Source organism: Mustelus asterias, chromosome 5, assembly GCF_964213995.1.
Source record: "Mustelus asterias chromosome 5, sMusAst1.hap1.1, whole genome shotgun sequence".
In the NCBI taxonomy this organism is placed as follows: Eukaryota; Metazoa; Chordata; class Chondrichthyes; order Carcharhiniformes; family Triakidae; genus Mustelus; species Mustelus asterias.
Window position 1 is genome coordinate 144,422,963 of NC_135805.1, and position 23,273 is coordinate 144,446,235.

Here is a 23,273-nt window from a genome sequence, read left to right on the forward strand (position 1 = left end):
GTGACTGGTACCAGTCTATGATCTGAGGTCTCGGATGAGAACTAGACACGGAGGATTAGGGAGGACAGTCATGGAAAATGATAAGAAGGCCCACTGGACAAGGAATATTGTACACTCAAGGACTCCAGATGGAACAAAGATAATATTGACAGAGGTACCATGAGTCGTGTCCATGAGACCACGAGCTGATCATGCACAAGCCCACCTTACGTAATGCCTTTTCATTGGATATGTGACTGCTGCATGTAATCTGTAATCAATATTATTGAATAAGGTCCAGCTGTGATGGGCTGTGCAGATGTTTGAAAAATGTATAAGAATGGTGTTTTTCCTTTGTTCATTGGAGAGAGGCACTGGGTTTAACAGAAGTCAGCGAAAATAAACTATTTCATGCGAGGACCAACCCTAAGCATTGAGTAATTTCTTTGAAATTCTCTCCTGCTAACATGACCGTAAAGTGGGATACCATCCAGTGCGGCGGCTCGATTGCAAAGGTGTGCATTGGTGCTGTCAACCAACTCATACAAGAGCCAGGGTGTTGGTGAGACCACATCTGGAGTATTGTGTCCAGTTTTAGTCTCCTTATTTGAGAAGGGATATGAAGGCATTGGAAGTAGTTCAGAGGAGGTTCACCTGATTGATTCCGGGAATGAAGGGGTTGACGTATGAGGAAAAGTTAAACAGTTTGGGCTTGTACATGCTGGAGTTTAGAAGGATGAGACGAGATCAAATCGAGGTATAGGAGCTGAGAAGGAACCATTTCTTGCAGAGGGTGGTGAATTTGTGGAACTCACTGCCTTGTAGTGCAGTGAAGTCTGAATTGTTGAATGGTTTCAAGATAGATATACATCCAATAAAAGAGAGATAAAGGGATATGGGTAACAGGTGGAGAGGTGGATTTTAGACCAGGAGGAGATCAGCCATGATCTGATTGAGTGGCGGGGAAGGCTCCAAGTGCTGAGTTTGGCAACTTCTTCTCTAACTCCAATGTTCCTATGTACCGTCAGTCAGAGAAACACAGCAGTGCGGTTGTGCTGTCAAGGCTACATTTGCCTGGAGATAAAGCTAAAATCTAAAGATTAAAATGTACTTCACACAAGAACACTGAACCGTTCTCTCTTTCCTCTCTGAACAATCCTCTCTGCTTCTCCCTCTCCTCCCTGAACCATCCTCTCTGTGTCTCTCTCCGACCTGAGCCATTCTGTCTGTTTCCTCTCTCCGACCTGTTCTCTCTGTGTGTTTCTTTCTCCTCCCTGAACCATTATGTGTGTCTCTCTTTTGTCACTGAACCATTCTTTATGTCTGTCTGTCTCTCTCTCTCTCTCTCTCCTCCCTGAACCATATTTCTGTCTCTGAACCATTTTTTCTCTCTCTCCTCCCTGAACCATATTTCTGTCTCTGAACCATTTTTTCTCTCTCTCCTCCCTGAACCATTTTCTGTTTCTCATGTTTGTTTCAATTGTGCCAATCAATGACACGCCCGAGCCTCCTATTGGCTGCGATTGGGTGATTGACACCCGGATCCGCCAACCAGCGGAGGGTCTGCGTCGAGTCCCGCCCATGGGGGCGGGGTGCAGCGCTGCCAAATGAGCGCGAGCGGAAATGGTTTGAAATTAATGCTGAGCAACAGTTTGAAGATTGATCAATCTCGTCTGAATATAGAGAATTAACTGGATTAAAGCACTAATTGTATCTGGGGTGCGTGTGACGCGCCTCTGCCGTTAAACCACCTGCCCGCGTCCCGGACACAGTGAGTGTGACGTCACACTGGGCGCTGCGCAAGGACAGAATCTCCCCACAAACAGGAAAGGCGCGGATCCGCTCAGAGCGCATGCGCCGCACTGCCTTTTTGAGTGAGACGCGGTCAGGCCAGGTGAGCGCGAGCGGAAATGCTTTGAGATGAATAAGAAATAGTTTGAATATTGATCACTATAGCCTGAACATAGAGATTAACTGGTTATAACACTGAGTATATCTAGTGTTATTGTTATATTGTTTAATGTTCAGAAACAGTCCTTGTTTATTAATCTTCAGTCTGGAGAAAAAATGGCGAATTTCCGCCTTTCACCCGAAACGAAACGAAACCAAACCAAACCCGAGACAGAAAAAACAGTGAAACATCAGACAGTATTTATCGCGGGGAGGATGGAGGCGGGGAGGATGGAGCCAGGGAGATCAGACTGTGTGTGGTGACATAGGAACATGCAGGTGCAGCAGTCTGTAAAGAAGGCAAATGGTATGTTAGCCTTCATTGCGAATGGTTTCGAGTACAGGAGCAGGGATGTGTTCCTGCAATACATGGCCTTCGTGAGGCCACATTGAGAGTATTGTGTGCAGTTTTGGTCTCCTTTTTTGAGGAAGGGTGTTCTTGCTCTTGAGTGTAGCGAAGGTTTACCAGGCTGATTCTGGGAATGACTGATGTATGAGGAGAGATTGACTAGGTTAAGATTGTTTTTGCTGGTTTTCAGATTAATGAGGGGGGATCTCACAGAGACTTATAAAATTCTAACAGGACTAAAGAGGGCAGATACGGGAAGGATGTTCCTGATGGTGGGACACATGAGGACGGCCGAAACCGGGATGTTGGCTTTATGTCACACTATCAGTAACCCCCACAGCTTGCCTCCTGGACTTGCTGGCTGTCCTGTCTGGAGACAATACAATCTCTTTAACCTGTGCTTAATACTCCCTCCACTCACATTGTCTGTATCTTTAAGACCTGGTTGGCTGTAGAGATTTGCATTCTAATCAGTATTCTGTAACTTGAATTTGTGTCTCTGTGCCCTGTTTGAGAGCAGATTTCCACTCCATCTGATGAAGGAGCAGCGCTCCGAAAGCTAATGGTATTTGCTACCAAATAAACCTGTTGGACTTAAACCTGGTGTTGTTAAAACTCTTACTGTGTTTACCCCAGTCCAACGCCGGCATCTCCACATCAGGGATATCCAGAACCAGGGGTCACAGTCTGAGGATTTGGTGTAGACTATTTAGGATGGAGATGAGGAGACATTGCTTCACTGAGTGGTGAGCCTGTGGAATTCATTACCAGAGGAAGTAGTTCATGCCAAAAAATTGCTTGCATTCAAGAGGTGGCGAGATATAGCACTTGAGGTGAATGGGATCAAAGGTTATGAGGAGAAAGCAGGATTAGGCTATTGAGTTGGACGATCAGCCATGATCATGATAAATGGCGTAGCAAGCTTGAATGGCCTCCTCCTGCTCCTATCTTCAATGTTTCTATGTAATATAGGGATTAGGAGCAAGAGCAGGCAATTCAGCTCTTTTAGGTGAATCAAATGTTTCTATATTCAAACATTGGGACTATATTAGACATTGGATTTGGCACACAAGTAGATACGGTGGAACACGCTGCCAGGGATGATAATATAGACAGATACAATAGAGAGATATGGACCAAGGGCAGGCAGGAGGGATTAGTTTCATTTGGTGTCCTGTTTGGCTCAATATCATGGGCTGAAGGGCCTGTTCCTATACTGTAATGTTCTATGTAACTCTATGTGGAAATGCACACTGTTAAAGTATTTATTATGGGGAGGTGGTGGCATAGTCATATTGTCATTGGACTAGTAATCCATACACCCAGGATGCTGCTCTGAGGATACAAGTTCAAATCTCACTACAGCAGATGGTGAAATTAGAACATAGGACACAAGTTGCGCCGAACAATTTCCTTACCTTCTAGGCTCATCTATAACCCTCTATCTTACTAACCTCCATGAACCTATCCAAAAGTCTCTTAAAAGACTCAATCGAATCCGCTTCCACTACCACGACTGGCAGCCGATTCCACTCACCCACCACCCTCTGAGTGAAAAACTTACCCCTAACATCTTCTCTATACCTACTCCCCAACACCCTAAACCTGTGGCCTCTCGTGACAACCATTTCAGCCCTGGGTAAAAGCCTCTGAGAATCTACTCTATCAATACCCCTCAACATCTTATACACCCCTATCTGGTCACCTCTCATCCTTCGCCTCTCCAAGGAGAATAGACCTAGCTCTCTCAACCTATCCTCATAAGGAATACCACTTAATCCCGGCAACATCCTCGTAAATCTCCTCTGCACCCGTTCTATGGCTTCCATATCCTTTCTGTAATGAGGCGACCAGAACTGGGCACAGTATTCCAGGTGGGGTCTGACCAGGGTCCTATACAGCTGCAGCATTATCTCCCAATTTCTAAACTCAATTCCTCTATTGATGAAGGCCAGTATTCCATATGCCTTCTTAACCACAGCTTCTACCTGCGACGCCACTTTGAGCGTCCGATGAACCCGGACCCCAAGAACCCTCTGTTCTTCCACACTGCCAAGCGTTTTACCCTTAATATTACATTCTTCCATCCTATTCGACCTGCCAAAATGAACCACCACACACTTATCTGGGTTGAAGTCCATCTGTCACTTCTCCGCTCAGTCTTGCATCTTATCTATGTCTCGTTGCAACTGCTGACATCCCTCTACACTATCCACAACACCTCCAACCTTTGTGTCATCAGCAAACTTGCCAACCCATCCTTCCACTTCCTCATCCAGGTCATTTATAAAAATCACAGAGCAAGGGACCCAGAACAGATCACTGGGGCACCCCACTGGTGACCGACCTCCACTCTGGAAAAGACCCATCTACAACCACTCTTTGTCTTCTGTGGGCAAGCCAGTTCTGAATCCACAAAGCAACGTCCCCTTGTATCCCATGCCCCTTCACTTTCTCTATAAGCCTTGCATGGGGCACCTTATCAAACGCCTTACTGACATCCATATAAACCACATCTACCGCTCTTCCCCCGTCTAAGTGTCCAGTCACATTTTCAAAAAACTCAATCAGACTCGTAAGGCATGATCTGCCTCAGACAAAGCCGTGCTGGCTACTTCTGATCATACTATTCCTTTCCAAATGTTCATAAATCCTACCTCTCAGGATCTTGTCCATCAACTTACCTACCACTGAGGTGAGACTCACCGGTCTATAATTTCCTGGGCTATCTCTTCTCCCTTTCTTGATTAATGGAACCACATCCGCCATCCTCCAATCTTCCGGAACCTCTCCCGTCTCCATTGACGACGCAAAGATCATTGCCAGAGGATCAGCAATCTCTTCCCTCGCCTCCCACGTAACCTGAGGTACATCCCATCCGGTCCCGGCGATTTATCTAACTTGATGCTCCAACGCATCCTCTTTCCTAATGCCCACATGCTCAATCTTCTCAGTCCACTGCAAGTCTGCACTGCAACTACCAAGATCCTTTTCCACTGTGAATACTGAAGCAAAGTATTCATTGAGTACCTCTGCCATTTCAACCGGTTCAATACAGACTTTCCCACCGTCACATTTAATAGGTCCTACTCCTTCACATCTTATCCTCTTGCTCTTCACATACTTGTAGAATGCCTTGGGGTTTCCTTTATCCTGTCTGCCAAGGCCTTCTCATGTCCCCTCCTGGCTCTTCTAATTTCCCTCTTTAGTTCCTTCCTACTAGTCGTATACTCTTCTAGATTTCTAACATTACCTAGCTCCCTGAACCTTTTGTAGGCTTTTCTTTTCTTCCTCACTAAATCCGTTACAGCTTTCATGCACCACGGTTCCTGTAACCTACCATAACTCACCTGTCGCACTGGAACATTGCCGTGCAGAGCTCCAGACAAATTGTGAACCCAATAAATGTAAAAGTCTTAACAATGACCATGAAATCATTACTGTTTTTAAAAAAAACAATCTGGTTCAGTCATTCCTTTAGGTGGCACGGTGGCACAGTGATTAGCACTCCTGACGCACAGTGATTAGCACTCCTGACTCACAGTGTGAGGGACCGGGTTCTCAGTGTGGAGTTTGCATTTTCTTCCCAAAAATGTTTGGGATGATAGGACCTGGGTGGAATTGTTGTCGGTGCAGGTTTGATGGACTGAATCGCCGCCCCCTGCACTGTCGGGATTCTATACTCTTATCACTGTGAGTAAAACAACAGATAATTGAATTTTACATGATCTGAAATTTGATGGTTTAACGCTGGGGAACAGTTTCAGCTAAATTTGCAGAATTTACTGATTTGAGACTAAATTACATTTACATTTGCTCATTGGGCAAATGAAAGGGCACAGCTTAGTTGGAGACAAGGAAGTGTGCAACTGTACAGTGTGACACGTGGAATTTCACATCAGCTCCAAACTCTTCCCTCTGGAACCAGTGCCCGCAATTTGAATCGACTTCTGGAAATATCCCCTCTCCCCATACCTTTCACACCGCAGTGGGAAGGGTTTGCCTGCAAGGTCTTCTGCTGCATACCTGTCACCTCCTTTGCTTGAGCCTCAATCACCCCTCCCACGTCCAAGGCTGCTCCCATTTTTAACTTTTTAAAAAGTTTATTTATGAGTCACAAGTAAGGCTTGCATTAACACTGCAATGAAGTTACTGTACAATTCCCCTAGTGGCCACAGTCCGACGTCTGTTCGCGTCATTACACCTAACCAGCACATCTTTCAGAATGTGGGAGGAAACCGGAGCACCCGGAGGAAACCCACACAGACATGGGGAGAATGGGCAGCACGGTAGCACAGTGGTTAGCACTGCTGCTTCACAGCTCCAGGGACCTGGGTTCGATTCCCGGCTTGGGTCACTGTCTGTGTGGGGTTTGCACATTCTCCTCGTGTCTGCGTGGGTTTCTTCCGGGTGCTCCGGTTTCCACACAGTCCAAGGATGTGCGGGTTAGGTTGATTGACCATGCTAGAATTGCCCCTTAGTGTCCTGAGATGCCTAGGTTAGAGGGATTAGCGGGTAAAATTAGTAGGGATATGGGGGTAGGGCCTGGGTGGGATTGTGGTCGATGTAGACTCGATGGGCCAAATTGCCTCTTTCTGCACTGTAGGGTTTCTATGATTCTATGAATGTGCAAACTCCACACAGACAGTGACCCAAGCCGGGAATGGAACCCTGGTGCTGTGAAGCAGCAGTGCTAACCGCTGTCTTACTGTGTCGCCCCCATCAACTTTGTTTATAGTCCCACATTTCTGATCTCTGTGTACTCGGTACAGAGAAAGTGGAGGGAGAGGGAAGAGCTCCTTGTGGGCCTGCTCCTGAGCTTGGCCAGGTCGGCGATTATTCGCTATGTGCAGAGAAAATTCAATGGGTTGTCTTTTAGAAAACTTGTGTCTTTACTCTGGCCATGCTAGTTGCTGCTTTCCCATGGAAAGGGAGCATGACATGTCTGCCAGCATGATCAAGGAATTCCTTACTTGGTGGGCATCGCAGGGACTGGGATGCAAACTGAAACTCGAATGAGATTTTGTTTTGATCTTTCAGTTTTCCTTTGAGATTCTGTTTACTTTGAGGTAGTATCCCAAAATACAGAAGGAGTACCAGGAAGGACTCTCAGAAACAGATGCATAGCTTTTAAGGAGTAGCTTAAAGTTGAAAAGGGATTTATAGGCAGGAGAGTTTTATGAACAGGATTCCAGAGCTTGGGACGTTGGCAGCTGAAGGCAAGGCCCCCACATGTAGAAAAATTCAAATAAGGGTTGGTTCTGCAGGAATGCAGAAATATTGCCAACATCTAAGGTTGGAGTAGGTTATATAGATGGGCAGGGTGAGGCCATGAAAATATTTGGTTTGGGACGATGAGCACAGGTGATGGGAAAATGAGACTTGCTGCAGGTTAGGTTACAGGAAGCAGGCTCTTAGAGCAGTGGCTGTCCTCATCTTACATGTGTAAAGTGATTTTATTTTCTGAAAATTTATGAGAAACTGATAGACAGCGAGACTCCATAAATAATAGTGTGGGAGTGGGAAGAGAAACTCATGCCAGTGATTCGTGAATTTAAGAGATAAAAATTTAAGAAGGAACAATCAAACCATTTATATCCAGTTGGACAACAGTGGAGATGAGGATCATGTGATCAACTGTGCCAAAGGCTTCAGTGAGGTAGCGACGGCTGAAGGGACTTCATTGACCACTTGTTCTAATAGAATGTCATTTTTGACTTTGATAAGAGCTGTTTCAATATTGTGGCAGAAGTGGAAACTTACAAGTTCCAAGAAAGTTGTCTGTGGATTTAGGAGTTAATGACAATGTGAAGTATTTTGGAGAGAAAGGAAGGCTGAACATGGACCGGATTTCAGGGACAAATTTGACGAAGGTGATTTTTCGAAGAGGCAATAACAACCACACTTGGAACATAGAGCATTACAGTGCAGTACAGGCCCTTCGGCCCTCGATGCCGCGCCGACCAGTGAAACCAATCTAAAGCCCCTCTAATCCACACTATTCCAATATCATCCATATGTTTATCCAACAACCATTTGAATGCTCTTAATGATGACGAGTTCACTACTGCTGCAGGCAGGGCATTCCACGCCCTTACTCTGAGTAAAGAACCTACCTCTGACATCTGTCCTATATTTCTCACCCCTCAATTTAAAGCTATGTCCCCTCATGTTAGCCTTCACCATCCGAGGAAAAAGGCTCTCACTATCCATCCTATCTAATCCTCTGATCATGTTGTATTCCTCTATTAAGTCACTTCTTAACCTTCTCTCTAACGAAAACAAGTTCAAGTCCCTCGGGCTTTCCTCATACGACCTTCCCACCATACCAGGCAACATCCTGGTAAATCTCCTCTGCACCCTTTCCAATGCTTCCACATCCTCCTATAATACGGCGACCAGAACTGTACGCAATACTCCAAATGCGGCCGCACCAGTGTTCTGTACAGTTGCAGCATGACCTCCTGGCTCCGAAACTCAATCCCTCTACCAATAAAAGCTAACACACCGTATGCCTTCTTAACATCCCTATCAACCTGGGTGCCAACTTTCAGGGATCTATGCACATGGACACCCAGATCCCTCTGTTCATCCACACTACCAAGTATCTTACCATTAGCCCAGTACTCTGTACCCTGTTACTCTTTCCAAAGTGAATCACCTGACACTTTTCCATATTAAACTCCATTTGCCACCTCTCTGCAGCTTATCTATGTCCCTCTGTAACCTGCCACTTCCCTCCGCATTGTCTACAACTCCACCGACTTTAGTGTCATCTGCAAATTTACTAATCCATCCTTCTACGCCCTCATCCAGGTAATTTATAAACATGACAAACAGCAGTGGCCCCAAAACAGATCCTTGCGGTACACCACTAGTAACTGAACTCCAGGATGAATATTTCCCATCAACCACCCACCCTCTGTTTTCTTCCAGCGATGATGTGGAGATGCCGGCGTTGGACTGGGGTAAACACAGTAAGAAGTTTAACAACACCAGGTTAAAGTCCAACAGGTTTATTTGGTAGCAAAAGCCACACAAGCTTTCGGTGCTCTAAGCCCCTTCTTCAGGTGAGTGGGAATTCTGTTCACAAACAGAGCATATAAAGACACAAACTCAATTTACATGAATAATGGTTGGAATGCGAATACTTACAACTAATCCAGTCTTTAAGAAACAAAACAATGTGAGTGGAGAGAGCATCAAGACAGGCTAAAAAGATGTGTATTGTCTCCAGACAAGACAGACAGTGAAACTCTGCAGGTCTAGGCAACTGTGGGGGTTACAAATAGTGTGACATGAACCCAATATCTCGGTTGAGACCGTCCTCATGTGTGCGGAACTTGGCTATCAGTTTCTGCTCAGCGACTCTGCGCTGTCGTGTGTCGCGAAGGCCGCCTTGGAGAACGCTTACCCGAATATCAGAGGCCGAATGCCCGTGAGCACTGAAGTGCTCCCCAACAGGAAGAGAACAGTCTTGCCTGGTGATTGTCGAGCGGTGTTCATTCATCCGTTGTCGACGCTGCAAGACTGTTCTCTTCCTGTTGGGGAGCACTTCAGCGCTCACGGGCATTCGGCCTCTGATATTCGGGTAAGCGTTCTCCAAGGCGGCCTTCGCGACACACGACAGCGCAGAGTCGCTGAGCAGAAACTGATAGCCAAGTTCCGCACACATGAGGACAGCCTCAACCGAGATATTGGGTTCATGTCACACTATTTGTAACCCCCACAGTTGCCTAGACCTGCAGAGTTTCACTGTCTGTCTTGTCTGGAGACAATACACATCTTTTTAGCCTGTCTTGATGCTCTCTCCACTCACATTGTTTTGTTTCTTAAAGACTTGATTTGTAAGTATTCGCATTCCAACCATTATTCATGTAAATTGAGTTTGTGTCTTTATATGCTCTGTTTGTGAACAGAATTCCCACTCTCACCTGAAGAAGGGGCTTAGAGCTCCGAAAGCTTGTGTGGCTTTTGCTACCAAATAAACCTGTTGGACTTTAACCTGGTGTTGTTAAACTTCTTACTGTTCTTGCAGCGAGCCAATTCCTGATCCAAACCACTAAATCACCTTCAATCCCATATGTCCGTATTTTCTGCAATAGCTTACCATGGGGAACCTTATCAAATGCTTTGCTGAAATCCATATACACCACATCAACCGCTTTACCCTCGTCCACCTCCTTTGGTCACCTTCTCAAAGAACTCAATAAGGTTTGTGGGGCACGACCTACCTTTCACAAAACCATGCTGACTATCCCTCATCAAATTATTCCTTTCTAGATGATTATAAATCCTATCTCTTATAATCCTTTCCAAAGCTTTGCCCACAACAGAAGTAAGGCTCACCGGTGTATAATTACCTGGGTTGTCCCTACTCCCCTTCTTGAACAAGGGGACAACACTTGCTATCCTCCAGTCTTCTGGCACTGTTCCTGCAGACAATGACGACACAGATCAAAGCCAAAGGCTCTGCAATCTCCTCTCTCGTCTCCCAGAGAATCCTAGGATAAATCCCATCCGGCCCAGGGGACTTATCTATTTTTACCCTTTCCAGAATTGCTAACACTTCCTTTTGAACCTCAGTCCTGTCCAGTCCAACAGCCTGCATCTCAGTACTCCCCTAGACACCACTGTCCCTCTCCTGTATGAATACTGACGAAAAATATTCATTTAGTGCCTCTCCTATCTCTTCAGACTCCACGCACAACTTCCCACTACTGTCCTTGACTGGCCCGAATCTTACCTAGTCATTCTTTTACTCCTGACATACCTATAGAAAGCTTTAGGGTTTTCCTTGATACTACCTGCCAAAGACTTCTCATGTCCCCTCCTGGCTCTTAACTTTTTCTTTAGGTCCTTCCTGGCTAACCTGTAACTCCCAAGCGCCCTAACTGAGCCTTCACGTCTCATCTTAACATAAGTCTCTTTCTTCCGCTTCACAAGAGATTCAACCTCTTTAGTAAACCACGGTTCCCTCACACAACTACTTCCTCCCTGCCTGACAGGTACATATTTATCGAGGACGCGTAGTAGCTGTTCCTTGAACAAGCTCCACATTACAATTGTGTCCACCCCCTGCAGTTTCCTTCCCCAACCTTTTGCCACCTAAATCTCGCCTAATCGCATCATAATTTCCTTTCCCCCAGCTATAACTCTTGCCCTTCGGTATATACCTATCCCTTTCCATCGCTAAGGCAAACGTAATCGAATTGTGGTCACTATCACCAAAGTGCTCACCTACCTCCAAATCCCACCTGGCCTGGTTTATTACCCACTACCAAATCCAATGTGGCCTCGCCTCTTGTTGGTTTATCTACATGCTGTGTCAGGAAGCCTTCCTGCACACATTGGACAAAAACTGACCCATCCAAAGTACTCGAACTATAGCTTTTCCAGTCAATATTTGTCAAGTTGAAGTCCCCCATAGCAACTACCCTGTTACTTTCGCTCCTATCCAGAATCATCTTTGCAATCCTTTCCTCTACATCTCTGGAAGTTTTCGGAGGTCTATAAAAAAAACTCCCAACAAGGTGACCTCTCCTTTCCTGTTTCTAACCACAGCCCAAACTACCTCAGTGGACAAGTCCTCATCAAATGTCCTTTCTGCCACCGTAATACTGTCCTTGACTAACAATGCCACACCTCCCCCTCTTTTACCACCTTCCCTGCACTTACTGAAACATCTAAACCCTGGAACCTGCAACAACCATTCCTATCCCTGCTCTATTCATGTCTCCGAGATGGCCACAGCATCGAAATCCCAGGTACCAACTCATGCTGCCAGCTCACCCACCTTGTTCCGGATGCTCCTGGCGTTGAAGTATACTCACTTCAAACCACCTTCCTGCCTGCCAATACACTCCTGCGACCCTGAAACCTCATCCATGACCTCACTACTCCGGAGCTACAATTCAGGTACCCTCCCCCCTGCGTAATTAGTTTGAACCCTCCCGAAGAGCATTAGCAAATTTCCCCCCCCCCCAAGATATTGGTACCCCTCTGGTTCAGGTGCAGACCATCCTGTTTGCAGAGGTCCCACCTACCCCAGAAAGAGCCCCAATTGTCCAGGTATCTGAAACCCTCCCTCCTGCACCATCCCTGTAACCACGTGTTCAACTGCTCTCTTTCCCTATTCCTCTCCTCACTATCATGTGGCACGGGTAACAAACCAGAGATAACTTTGTTTGTTCTAGCCCGAAACTTCCACCCTAACTCCCTGAATTTCTGCCTTACATCCCCATCCCTTTTCCTACCTATGTCTTGAGTGCCTATGTGAACCACAACTTGGGGCTGGTCCCCCTCCACCTTAAGGATTTCGAAAACACGATCCGAGACATCATGGACTCTGGCTCCTGGGAGGCAACACACCAACTGCGAGCCTCTCTCGTTCCCGCAGAATCTCTTATCTGTCACTTTAACTATGGAGTCCCCAATGACTAATCCTCTACTCCTATCCCCCCATTCCGATCCCCCCTTCCCTTCTGAGCAACAAGGACAGGCTCTGAGCCAGTGACCTGTACACCATGGCTTACCCCTGCTAAGTCCCCCCCCCCCCCCCCCCCCCCGCCCCAACAGCATCCAAAAGTGTACTATCCCCAATTTCTACTACATTTCTTGTTTCTGCCCCCCACTTGAATGGCTCCCTGTACCCTGCTCCCTGTGGTCAGTTTGCTCATCCTCCCTTTCCCTACCCTTCTGAGCTGCCGGGCCGGACTCTGCACCAGAGGCACGGCCACTGTTGCTTCCCCCAGGTAGGCTGCTCCCCCCAACAGCACTCAAACAGGAGTACTTATTGTTAAGGGGCACAGCCACTGGGGTACTCTCTAGTACCTGACCTTTTCCATTCCCATTCCTAACCGTGACGCACTTGTCTGCCTCCCGTGGCCCCGGTGTGACCACTTGCCTGTAACACCTCTCTACGGGCGGCACGGTAGCACAGTGGTTAGCACTGCTGCTTCACAGCTCCAGGGACCTGGGTTTGATTCCCGGCTTGGGTCACTGTCTGTGTGGAGTTTGCACATTCTCCTCGTGTCTGCGTGGGTTTCCTCCGGGTGCTCCGGTTTCCTCCCACAGTCCAAAGATGTGCGGGTTAGGTTGATTGGCCATGCTAAAATTGCCCCTTAGTGTCCTGAGATGCGTAGGTTAGAGGGATTAGTGGGTAAAATATGTAGGGATATGGGGGTAGGGCCTGGGTGGGATTATGGTCGGTGTAGACTCAATGGGCCGAATGGCCTCTTTCTGTACTGTAGTGTTTCTATGATTTCTATGATCACCTCCTCATTCTCCCAGACCAGACGAAGGTCATCGAGCTGCAGTTCCAGTTCCCTAACGCCGTCCCTTAGGAGCTGCAGCTCGACGCACCTGGCGCAGATATGGACGTCCGGGAGGCTAGGAGACTCCAGGACCTCCCACATCCGACAGCGAGAACAACAAACTGGCCTGACACTCATAATTCTCCTTTCTTCGAATAACACAGGAAAAACTAACTGAACCTACCCTGCCTCACCGGTCTCCGACTAAGCCCGTTGAGCCAAAGCCCTTCAGCCTTCACTCTGCTCCCTCTCACTCCGCCGCCTGCTCACAACGCTGCCCACTGGATAGAGCGGCCTGCTTTTTAAACCTCCCGCGCGCTTATAAAAAAAGTTGGTTTTTTTTCTTCCCAGGTCACCTTTCGTCCGGCCTACTTCCGCTTCCCCTTAAACTCGTAAAAAAGAAACCTGCGAAAAAGTAATGAAAATAAAGTTAATCCCTTACACTTTTCACTGCAGCCACAAATCGCTCCTCTCTCCCTTGCCCCGGTTGAACAATGACTGTGGAGAGACTGTCACTCTCCACTAGAACAGAAGACTCCACAAGAACACTGTCCACAGAACAGTCGCTAGAACAGTTAGACTGTGGAGTGACTGTTAGATCTTCCAGTCATATTTATGTTTTTTGTGAGATTGTAAATGTTAAAAAATCTTCCAGAAAAAACATTCTGGATGTCAACTCACTGTTTAAAGTTACAAACAAGGCATTTTCACTTTTCTGTTTCTATTTAACCCTTCTATTAATCTATTTATTTCAGAGCCTGAAAACACCAGTCACAGCCATGGCTGAAGGTTTCCGTAGGGGAGAATATCCAACATCTTCAAAAAGGATGACATTGGACAATGGTAGGTTCAGAAAATACCCGAAAAAGAAAATCACTCTCCCGTTAATAAATCCAAATCTAATGCAAAAGCCTGCAGCTAACACAAGAAGGTGGAAATACATGACCACTGAGAATTATAAACCAGTTAAGCAGATATATTACTTGAAGATGGGCTGAAAGCAATGGATAGGGTATATCTCAGGGCATTGGTTTTATGGACACTCAAAGCATTTGGACAAACTTTTTATGAAAGTTTCAATCATGGAATTGATGGAAAATTATTCACTTTGTTATGAAATTTACAGAGTAACAGGAGATGGAGTGTATGTAATTGGACATTTAGGCTGACTGGCAGGATGCAACTTGCCTTGTTATAGAAGGATCTGTGTTAGGCTCTCAATTATTCACCATATTTATTGACAATCTCGATATTGGAATTAAATATCGCGCATCAAAATCTGATTATGACACAAAGGTTTTGCAACATTGTAGGCAGTGTCGTTGGAAATATGCAAAGAGGTATCAGTGAATTAAGTAAATTGGCACAATTGTGTCAAATAGATTACAATGCAGGCAAATATGAGATCATCCACTTTGAAAACGGGATAGAACAGGGCCCTTTCCAAATGGGGAAAAGCTAGAAATTTTGAAGCTCGAGATAAACTTGGAAATTCATGAATGTAGGTTATTAAAATATCATGAGAAAAGAGAAAAAAACAAACAATGTAGTGCTGGCCCTTGTATCCAGAGGACAAGAACACAAAGGGGGAGGCGTTATGTTACAAGGGAGACAAGCTCCTGAATTTCTAGATGGCGATTGCAGTGAAAATAAAGGCATGACCTTTCAGGAGTGAAATTGGAAAATTCTTCTAAATGCAGGAATTTCTTGCACAAAGGCAATTCACACTGGAAATTTGAGATCAAGAAGCTTTTTCTTAACCAGGGGTATTAAGTGATTTGGAGCCGAACTGGGTATATGGGGTTTTGTCACAAATTAGGTAAAATATCACAATGTTTTTTGAAAGATGTTTCATAATATGGCTCACAGGATGTTTTTGTGTGTTATAAGTTTACAAGGAATTGAAACAGTCTAAATAGGAACTCCAAAATGTGTTTCATTTTTTTTCCATTTGTCTTCACAGATCCAAGCTGTAAGATCACAGAGTTCTTGGCAAAGTGTGACGATGACCAACTGTTGAAGTTGACGCAATTCTACCGGGATAGACTAGAACAGGCGATTGAAGGAGTGGCGAGACTCTGTCTGACTTTAACAGAATACAGCCATATTGGTGTAAAAACAAGTCATGTAAGTGCGGGATATAGTGGGTTCAGTGATTTTTGTCCATTTTAACATCACGGATCTGATGGAATTAGTAAAAACTAAATTACTAGACGAAAGAAGACCAACGTGTCTTTCCGCTCTCCTCAGACCCCCAGCTCAGTGCAGCTACACCACTGGCATCTACCCATCAATGTAGAAAAATGTTTACATTTATCCAGTCTGCCCAAAACAGGACACATCCATCTGGAAAACAGGCACCCTGTCAGCGTACTCTCACTGAGTAGCAAAGAGATAAATGGTGCCATTGACAGTGCTTTAATGTGGCACATACTCTGTAATAACATGCTCATTTTAGGTACTGCCAGGACCACTTGGCTCCTGATCTCATTGCAGCCTTAAGCCATTCATGGAGCAACATGAGTGTCTGCCCCTGATATGACGGCATTATTTGATCAAACAGCATCAAGAAATGCAGTACAATGGAATCATTAACTGTGTAAAGCTCTGTGATAGCTGCAGTCATACCGAGCACAAAGATGATCATGATTGTTCGAGGCCAATGATGGCAGACTTGTGACACAGATTTTGGAGTTCCTCAACGATGTGTGTTCTCCACGAAAATCTCTAGCTGCTTCATGACCTTTCCTCCTTCAAATGGTCAGAAGTGGAGATGTTTGCTGCTGATAGAATGTGCAACTCAATTTGTAACTCTGCAGCAAGAATTAGACAAGTGGTTAGTGATATTCCTGCCACACAAGTTCATCTCTGCTTGACGTTCAGCCACATGACTGAACCCCCACCATCATAAGAACATAACATAAGAAATAGGAGCAGGAGTAGGCCATCTAGCCCCTCGAGCCTGCCCCGCCATTCAATATGATCATGGCTGATCTGAAGTGGATCAGTTCCACTTACCCGCCTGATCCCTATAACCCCTAATTCCCTTACCGATCAGGAATCCATCTATCCCTGATTTTAAACAAATTCAACGAGGTAGCCTCCACCACTTCAGTGGGCAGAGAATTCCAGAGATTCACCACCCTCTGAGAGAGGAAGTTCCTCCTCAACTCTGTCCTAAACTGACCCCCCTTTATTTTGAGGCTGTGCCCTCTAGTTCTAGCTTCCTTTCTAAGTGGAAAGAATCTCTCCACCTCTACCCTATCCAGCCCCTTCATTATCTTATAGGTCAGAACCTCCAAAACCCCGACTTTTACCATCTGGAATGATGAAGGCTGCAGAATGTGTCCAAAGTACCCAGTAATTCCAAATCCGGTCCCTTCAATAATTATTTTGAACTGAGGCATCTAGGATTACAGAGTCACATCAGAAATAAAAAGAAATACTTTGATTTATATAGTGTTTTTCACATCTACCAGCCATCTCAAAGCTCCTTATAATCAATGAACTTATTTTGAATTGTAGTAATTGTAATTAGGAAACATGGCAGCCAATTTTCATTCATCCAAGTCCCATAAGCAGCAATGTGACAATGAATAGACAATGTTATGTTTTCACAAGGTTGATTGAGGAATAAATCTCCGACTCTTCTGAAATAATGCTATGCGATCTTTTACATCTGCTAGAATGGGCAGATTGTATCTTGTGTTAATGTTTCATCTGAAAGACAGCACTTCCAATAATTCAGCAATCCTCAGTACTGTAGTCGAGTATAAGGCTAATTGTTGCATCCCAGAAAAATCCTGATATTAGGAGTAGGAACGATTACCTCACTCATTCAAATACATAATTTGCTGTTAAATGCACGCCACCATATGATTTTATTTCCACTCTACTACTAATGCGAGTGATTGCAAAATTAGATCTTTGTAGAATTTGACAGGAAAGAAACTGGGAAATAAGAAAGAGATAAACACAGCAAATATTGTGAATTTGAAACAATATTCTGAAGAGGTGAAAATAGCCAAAGGATCTGTCAGTGTCTGTAAATAGGACAGACGATTTAGGTATAATTCTGAAAAAAGGGAAATAATTTTCATGACACTAGAAAAAGGAGAGTGCAGAGGTAACATAAAGGCTATGTGCGAGAAAGGGAGTTTAAAACAGAATTAAAATGATGGAAATGTGTCAAACACAAATGAAAACTTTGGGGCTGGAAATCCCAACTGCTTCCCATTTTTGATGTACATTTATTTCATTACCTGCTTTCAGAATCTTAAATTTTCACCAACAAATCCCTTAATCTACTCAGCTCGAGTGAACTTATTCCAAAATTCTCACATCCCCACATTAGCAATAATTGCTCAACTCTGGTAACATCCTTGCTTTATGTGCATGACCACGTTAAAGTGTTCAAACTGCTGACAACCAGGTAAATTTCCTTGCCCCTTTCAAAAAGTTGACCTTTTTCTTTATTCTATTTTTCCCAAGATGTGCTTGTTGCCATCTAAGTCAGATGTTATTGCCTATTCCATATTGCACTTTAGAAGGTGGTGGTGATCTGATGTCATGGAATGGTGCAGCTTAAGTCAAAGAATTACATAGTCATACCGTACAGAAGAGGCCCTTCAGCCCATTGAATCTGTAACGACAATGCTACATTACGTCTACACTAATCTCACTTTCTAGCACTTGACTCATAGCCTTGAATATTATTACACTTCAAGTGCTCATCCGAGTACCTTGAATCCTCCTCCCTGGTCGAAAAGGGAAGATATTGAACTAGAAATCTGAGATTCATAAAATCATAACTGTAATCATGGGTGACTCTAATTTGGACAAGACAAACCAAACTAACAATGTTATAGTGGAGGGGGAGTTCCTGGAATATATACGTGATGGTTTTTTTTTTAGACCAATACTTTGAGGAGCCAACCGGAGAACAGCATATTCTAGATCGGGTACTGTACAATGAGTATTAATTAACAATGTTGCTGTGCGGGTCCCTTGCAGAAGAACGATCATTAAATGATAGAATTCTTCCTTAAGATGGAGAGTGAAATATTTAAATCTAAAGCTAGGTTTTCTGAGCAAATAAAACTGAGAGGGTATGAGTCGCAAATTATCAGGGACAGATTTGGAATCTTACTAAAGGGGTTGATGAAAGGAAATGCTTTATATTTGAAGTATTGGTGTACAAATTACAATTATTACATTCTGCCTGGCACAAAAATAATTGAGGAAATGTAGCTGAACCATGGCTTACAAAATAAAGGATCATATTAAAACCAATGAGGAGCCATATAACATTGCTAGATTAAGTAGCAAAACTGAGGGTGGGAGCATTTTAAAATTCAGCAAATTTGATCAAGTGGAAAGAATTAGATTGAGATTAAATTGCAGGCAGAATAGAAACTGACCATAGAAGTTTCTACAAATATGTGAAGAGAAAAAGATTGGCAAATACAAATGTAGGTCTCTTCTATCAGAAGCTGGGAAAATTGTATTGAAAAAAAAAATTGGCAGAAGAATTGAATTTTGGTTCTGTCATCACAAAAGAAGGCACACAAAGCCTCTCAAATGTTAGGGAACCAAGGGTCCAGTGAGCGGACAGAGTTGAAGGAAATCAGTATGAGTAAGAAAAATGTGCTGGGGAAATTAATGAGTTTAAAGACTGACAGATCACCAGGATAATCTACATCTCAATATTAAAGGAAGTGGCCCTGCAAATATTGATTGCATTGTCGGTCATTTTCTAAAATTCTATAGACTCTGGAGCAGCTCCTACAGATTGGAGTGTGGCAAATGTAACCCCACTATTTAAAAAGGAGTGAGAGAAAAGATGGAGAATTACACACCAATTAGCCTGACAGTGATGATGACATGATTAAAAAGAACATTTGGAAAATGTTATCGGGATTGAAGAAGACCGGCATGAATTTATGGAAGGCAAATCATGCTTAATAAATCTGGAGATTTTTGTGGATCTACCCAGTAGATGGGGAGAACAGTGGAAGTGGTGTATTTGGACTTCAGAAAGCTTTTGATATGGTTCCACTTAAGAGGTTAGTGGACAAAATTAAAGCACATGATTTAGGAGTAATCTGTTAGCATGGATCAGCAATTGGGGGTTTACAGACAGGAAAGATAGTGAGAATAAATGGCAGGCAGTGACTTATGGGGTACCACCAGGTCAGTGCTTGGGCTCCAGCTGTTGGTGACATATGTAAATGATCTGGATGAGGGAGTCAAATGTAACATTTTCAAGTTTTTTGATTTGATTTATTATTGTCACATGTATTAACATAGTGAAAAAGTTTGTTTCTTGCATGCTTTACAGCCAAAACATACCGTTCGTAGAAAAGGAAACGTGAGACTGCAGAATGTAGTGTTACAGTCCTAGCTAGGGTGTCATTGTTCGAGAGTTTAAAAGAGTTAGAATGAAGTTTTGGAAACATAGAACGAGAGTAAAAGATAGAATTAGAAGGTATGCTGGGCACAGCTTGCAAGGAGTCACCTCGCTCCGGCGCCACCTTGGAAGATTGGAAGTTTGGTGATGACACAGCACTAGGCGGAATTGAGGATGCAAAGAGGCTTTAATGTGATTTAGACACGTTGAGTGAGTGGGCGCAAACGTTGCCGATACAACACAATGCTACTAAATGTGAGGTTATACAAGTTGGTGTGAAAAACAGAAAGGGAGAATAATATTTAAATGGTGATATACTAGGCAGTATGAACATACACAGGGGTCTGGGTGTCCTTGTACACCAGTTAGTGAAACTGGAGGGATAGGTGCAGCAAGCAATTAGAAAGGCAAATGAAATGTTGCCTTCATTGCAAGAGGACCTGTGTTCAGAAGTAGAGATGTCTTACTGCAGTTATACAGGGCCTTGGCTGGACCACAACTGGAGTATTACATGCAGTTTTGGTCTCCCTACCGAAGAGAGGATACACTTGCCATAGAGAGAGTATAGCGGAGATTCACGAGGCTTATGCCAGGATTAGCAGGATTGTCCTGTGAGGAGAGATTGGTTTGATTGACCCTGTATTCGCTACAGTTTTGAAGGATGAGAGGGGATCTGATTGAAATGTATAAAACTTTAACCGCGCTGGACAGACTAGACACGGGAAGAATGTTTTCCTTGGTTGGGGAATCTAGAACTGGGGACACACTCAATGAGGGGGAGACTATTCAGGACGGAAATGAAGAAAACAAGTTTGCCAATGACACAAAGATTGGCCAGGTGGTTAACGGTGAGGTTGAGTGTCTTGGGCTAGGAAGATGTAGACGAGATGGTCAAATGGGCGTATAAGTGGCAGATGGAATTTAACCTTAAAGTGAGAGGTGATGTACTTTGGAAGGATTAATTTGACAAGGAGTATATTGTGAAAGATCTGACACTGGGAAGTTCCGAAGAACAAAGGGACCTTTGTTTTTTCGTCTATAGATCTCTGAAGGTGGACAGGCAGGTAAATAGGGTAGTAAAAAAGGCATATGGCACACTCGCTTTTATCAATCAGGGTATAGATTACAAAAGCAGAGAGGTCAATGATGAGTTCTATAGAACTTTGGTGAGGCCACAGCTAGAGCACTGTGTGCAGTTCTGGTCGCCACATTACAGGAAGGACATGAGCGCATTGGAGGAGGTGCAGAGAAGATTCACCAGGATGCTGCCTGGGATGGAACATTTATGTTATGAAGAGAGATTGGATAGGTTTGGGTTGTTTTCGTTGGAGCAGAGAAGACTGAGGGGTGACCTGCTGGAGATAATCAAGGTTATGAGAAGCATGGACAGGATGTATAAGGAGCAACTGTTCACCTTAGTTGAAGGGTCAGTTACGAGGGGACACCAGTTAAAAGTGAGGAGTGGGAGGTTTAGGGGGGATTTGAAAGAAAACATTTTTACTCCGAGGGCGGTGACGGTCTGGAATGCACTGCCTGGGATGGTAGTGGAGGCGGGATGCCTCACGTCCTTTTAAAAAGTACCTGGATGAGTACTTGGCCCATAGCCTTGAATGTTATGGTGTGCCAAGTGCTGATAAGTGGGATTAGACAGGCAGGTCAGGGATTTCATGCATCGGTGCAGACTCAAGGGGCTGAAGGGCCTTTTCTGCACTGCAGCACTGTGATTCTATGATCCCCATCACGCCTTTGCCCAAATGAAAATAATGTCACGAACTAATAATAGTGATCTGGGCTAATTTTTTTTTTGTATTTTTATTCCAATTCAATCAAATCAAGTCCAATTCAGAGTCTCAACAAGTTGAGACATTCCTGATCCAAGCTGACAAGACAGGACTCTCACCTCCTGTCTTGGGCTTGATCTCCATGATCCAAACTGATTGGAGTAGACATAGCTCCTTCTCCAAGGCTTGATCTCATTTGCATCTTAGCCAAACGGTCGAAATGCCGCTTTTACAAATTGCTTCCAATTAAGCTAAAATGTAACCGAATGACTTCAACCAAGCACAGCATGTTGATACTACACTTAATCTTAGCCAAAAGGCCGAGAAGCGACCTGGGCTAATTTTTTTAATATACTTTTCCAATTCAATCAAATCAAGTCCAATTCAGAGTCTCAACAAGTTGAGACATTTCCGATCCAAGCCGAAAAGACATGGTATGCAACCCTTTACCCTGTCTTGGGCCTGATCTACATGAGCCAAGCTGATTGGAGGAGGTGCAGGTCTTCCTCCTCCAAGGCCTGACCCCAGCCAAAAGGCCGAGATGCCGCCCCCCAAAATTGCTTCACGTGAAAATGAAGCCCAAATGCAACCCAATGACCCCAACCAAGTGCAGCACCCGCACAACCACACCCGATCTCAGCCAAAAGGCCGAGAAGCGATCTGGGCTAAAAAAAAATTAATTTCAAAAATATACTTTATTCACAAAAGAGAACTCTCAAATAAAACATTGCAAAACGACAGATCCAAAAGTTACAAACAGTGCAAAAAAAAATAATTTTTGCAGTACAAGACAGTGCTTATTTACAAAGCATTACATTCATTACATTTCATTACTTAAAACTATGTACGTACATCAGAGTTTGCTGTGTGCTGTTATTTTTCAGATTGGCACACAGTTACGCAGACCGAGGGTATTCAGCAGTTGCCCGGCCCTCGGTCTACCTCGGTTGAAACGCTTTACACGGTGGCATTTCCCCATTATGCCTTTGCGGCGGCTGCCCCAAGCTTGAGCGCGTCCCTGAGCACGTAGTCCTGGACCTTGGAATGTGCCAGTCTGCAACGCTCGGTCGAGAACAATTCTTTCAGCTGGAAGATTAAGTTTCGGGCGGACCAAAGCGCGTCCTTCACCGAGTTGATGACCCTCCAGCAGCAGTTGATATTTGTCTCGGTGTGCGTCCCCGGAAACAGCCCGTAGAGCACAGAGTCCTGCGTCACCGAACTGCTCGGGACGAACCGCGACAAATACCACTGCATCTCACTCCAGACCTTCTTTGAAAAGGCACATTCCACAACGAGGTGTGCGACTGTCTCATCAACCCCGCAGCCGCTTCGAGGGCAGCGTGCGGTGAGGTTGAGACCTCGGGCGTGCACGAAGGATCTGACGGGGAGTGCCCTTCTCACCACCAGCCAAACCAGGTCTTGGTCCTTGTTTGTGAGTTCTGGTGATGAGACATTTTGCCAAATGACATTGACAGTCTGCTCAGGGAACC

General features: G+C 44.6%; 1 protein-coding gene across 3 annotated transcripts in view; it reads left to right on the forward strand.

Moving 5' to 3' along the window:
- The first annotated feature begins 1,562 nt into the window (after positions 1–1,562).
- The window catches only part of LOC144493861 (NACHT, LRR and PYD domains-containing protein 3-like), a 76,130-nt gene continuing 54,419 nt past the window's right edge, over positions 1,563–23,273 (forward strand). For 2 of the 3 annotated variants that reach the window (XM_078213437.1, XM_078213435.1), the window contains exons 1-3: positions 1,563–1,873; positions 14,349–14,436; positions 15,557–15,720. In XM_078213437.1, coding sequence (XP_078069563.1) covers positions 1,832–1,873; positions 14,349–14,436; positions 15,557–15,720 — 294 coding nt within the window. In that variant the 5' untranslated portion in view covers positions 1,563–1,831. Of the gene's footprint in view, positions 1,874–2,127; positions 2,237–14,348; positions 14,437–15,556; positions 15,721–23,273 lie in introns of those variants that run through there. The other variant, XM_078213436.1, reaches the window with a different exon arrangement.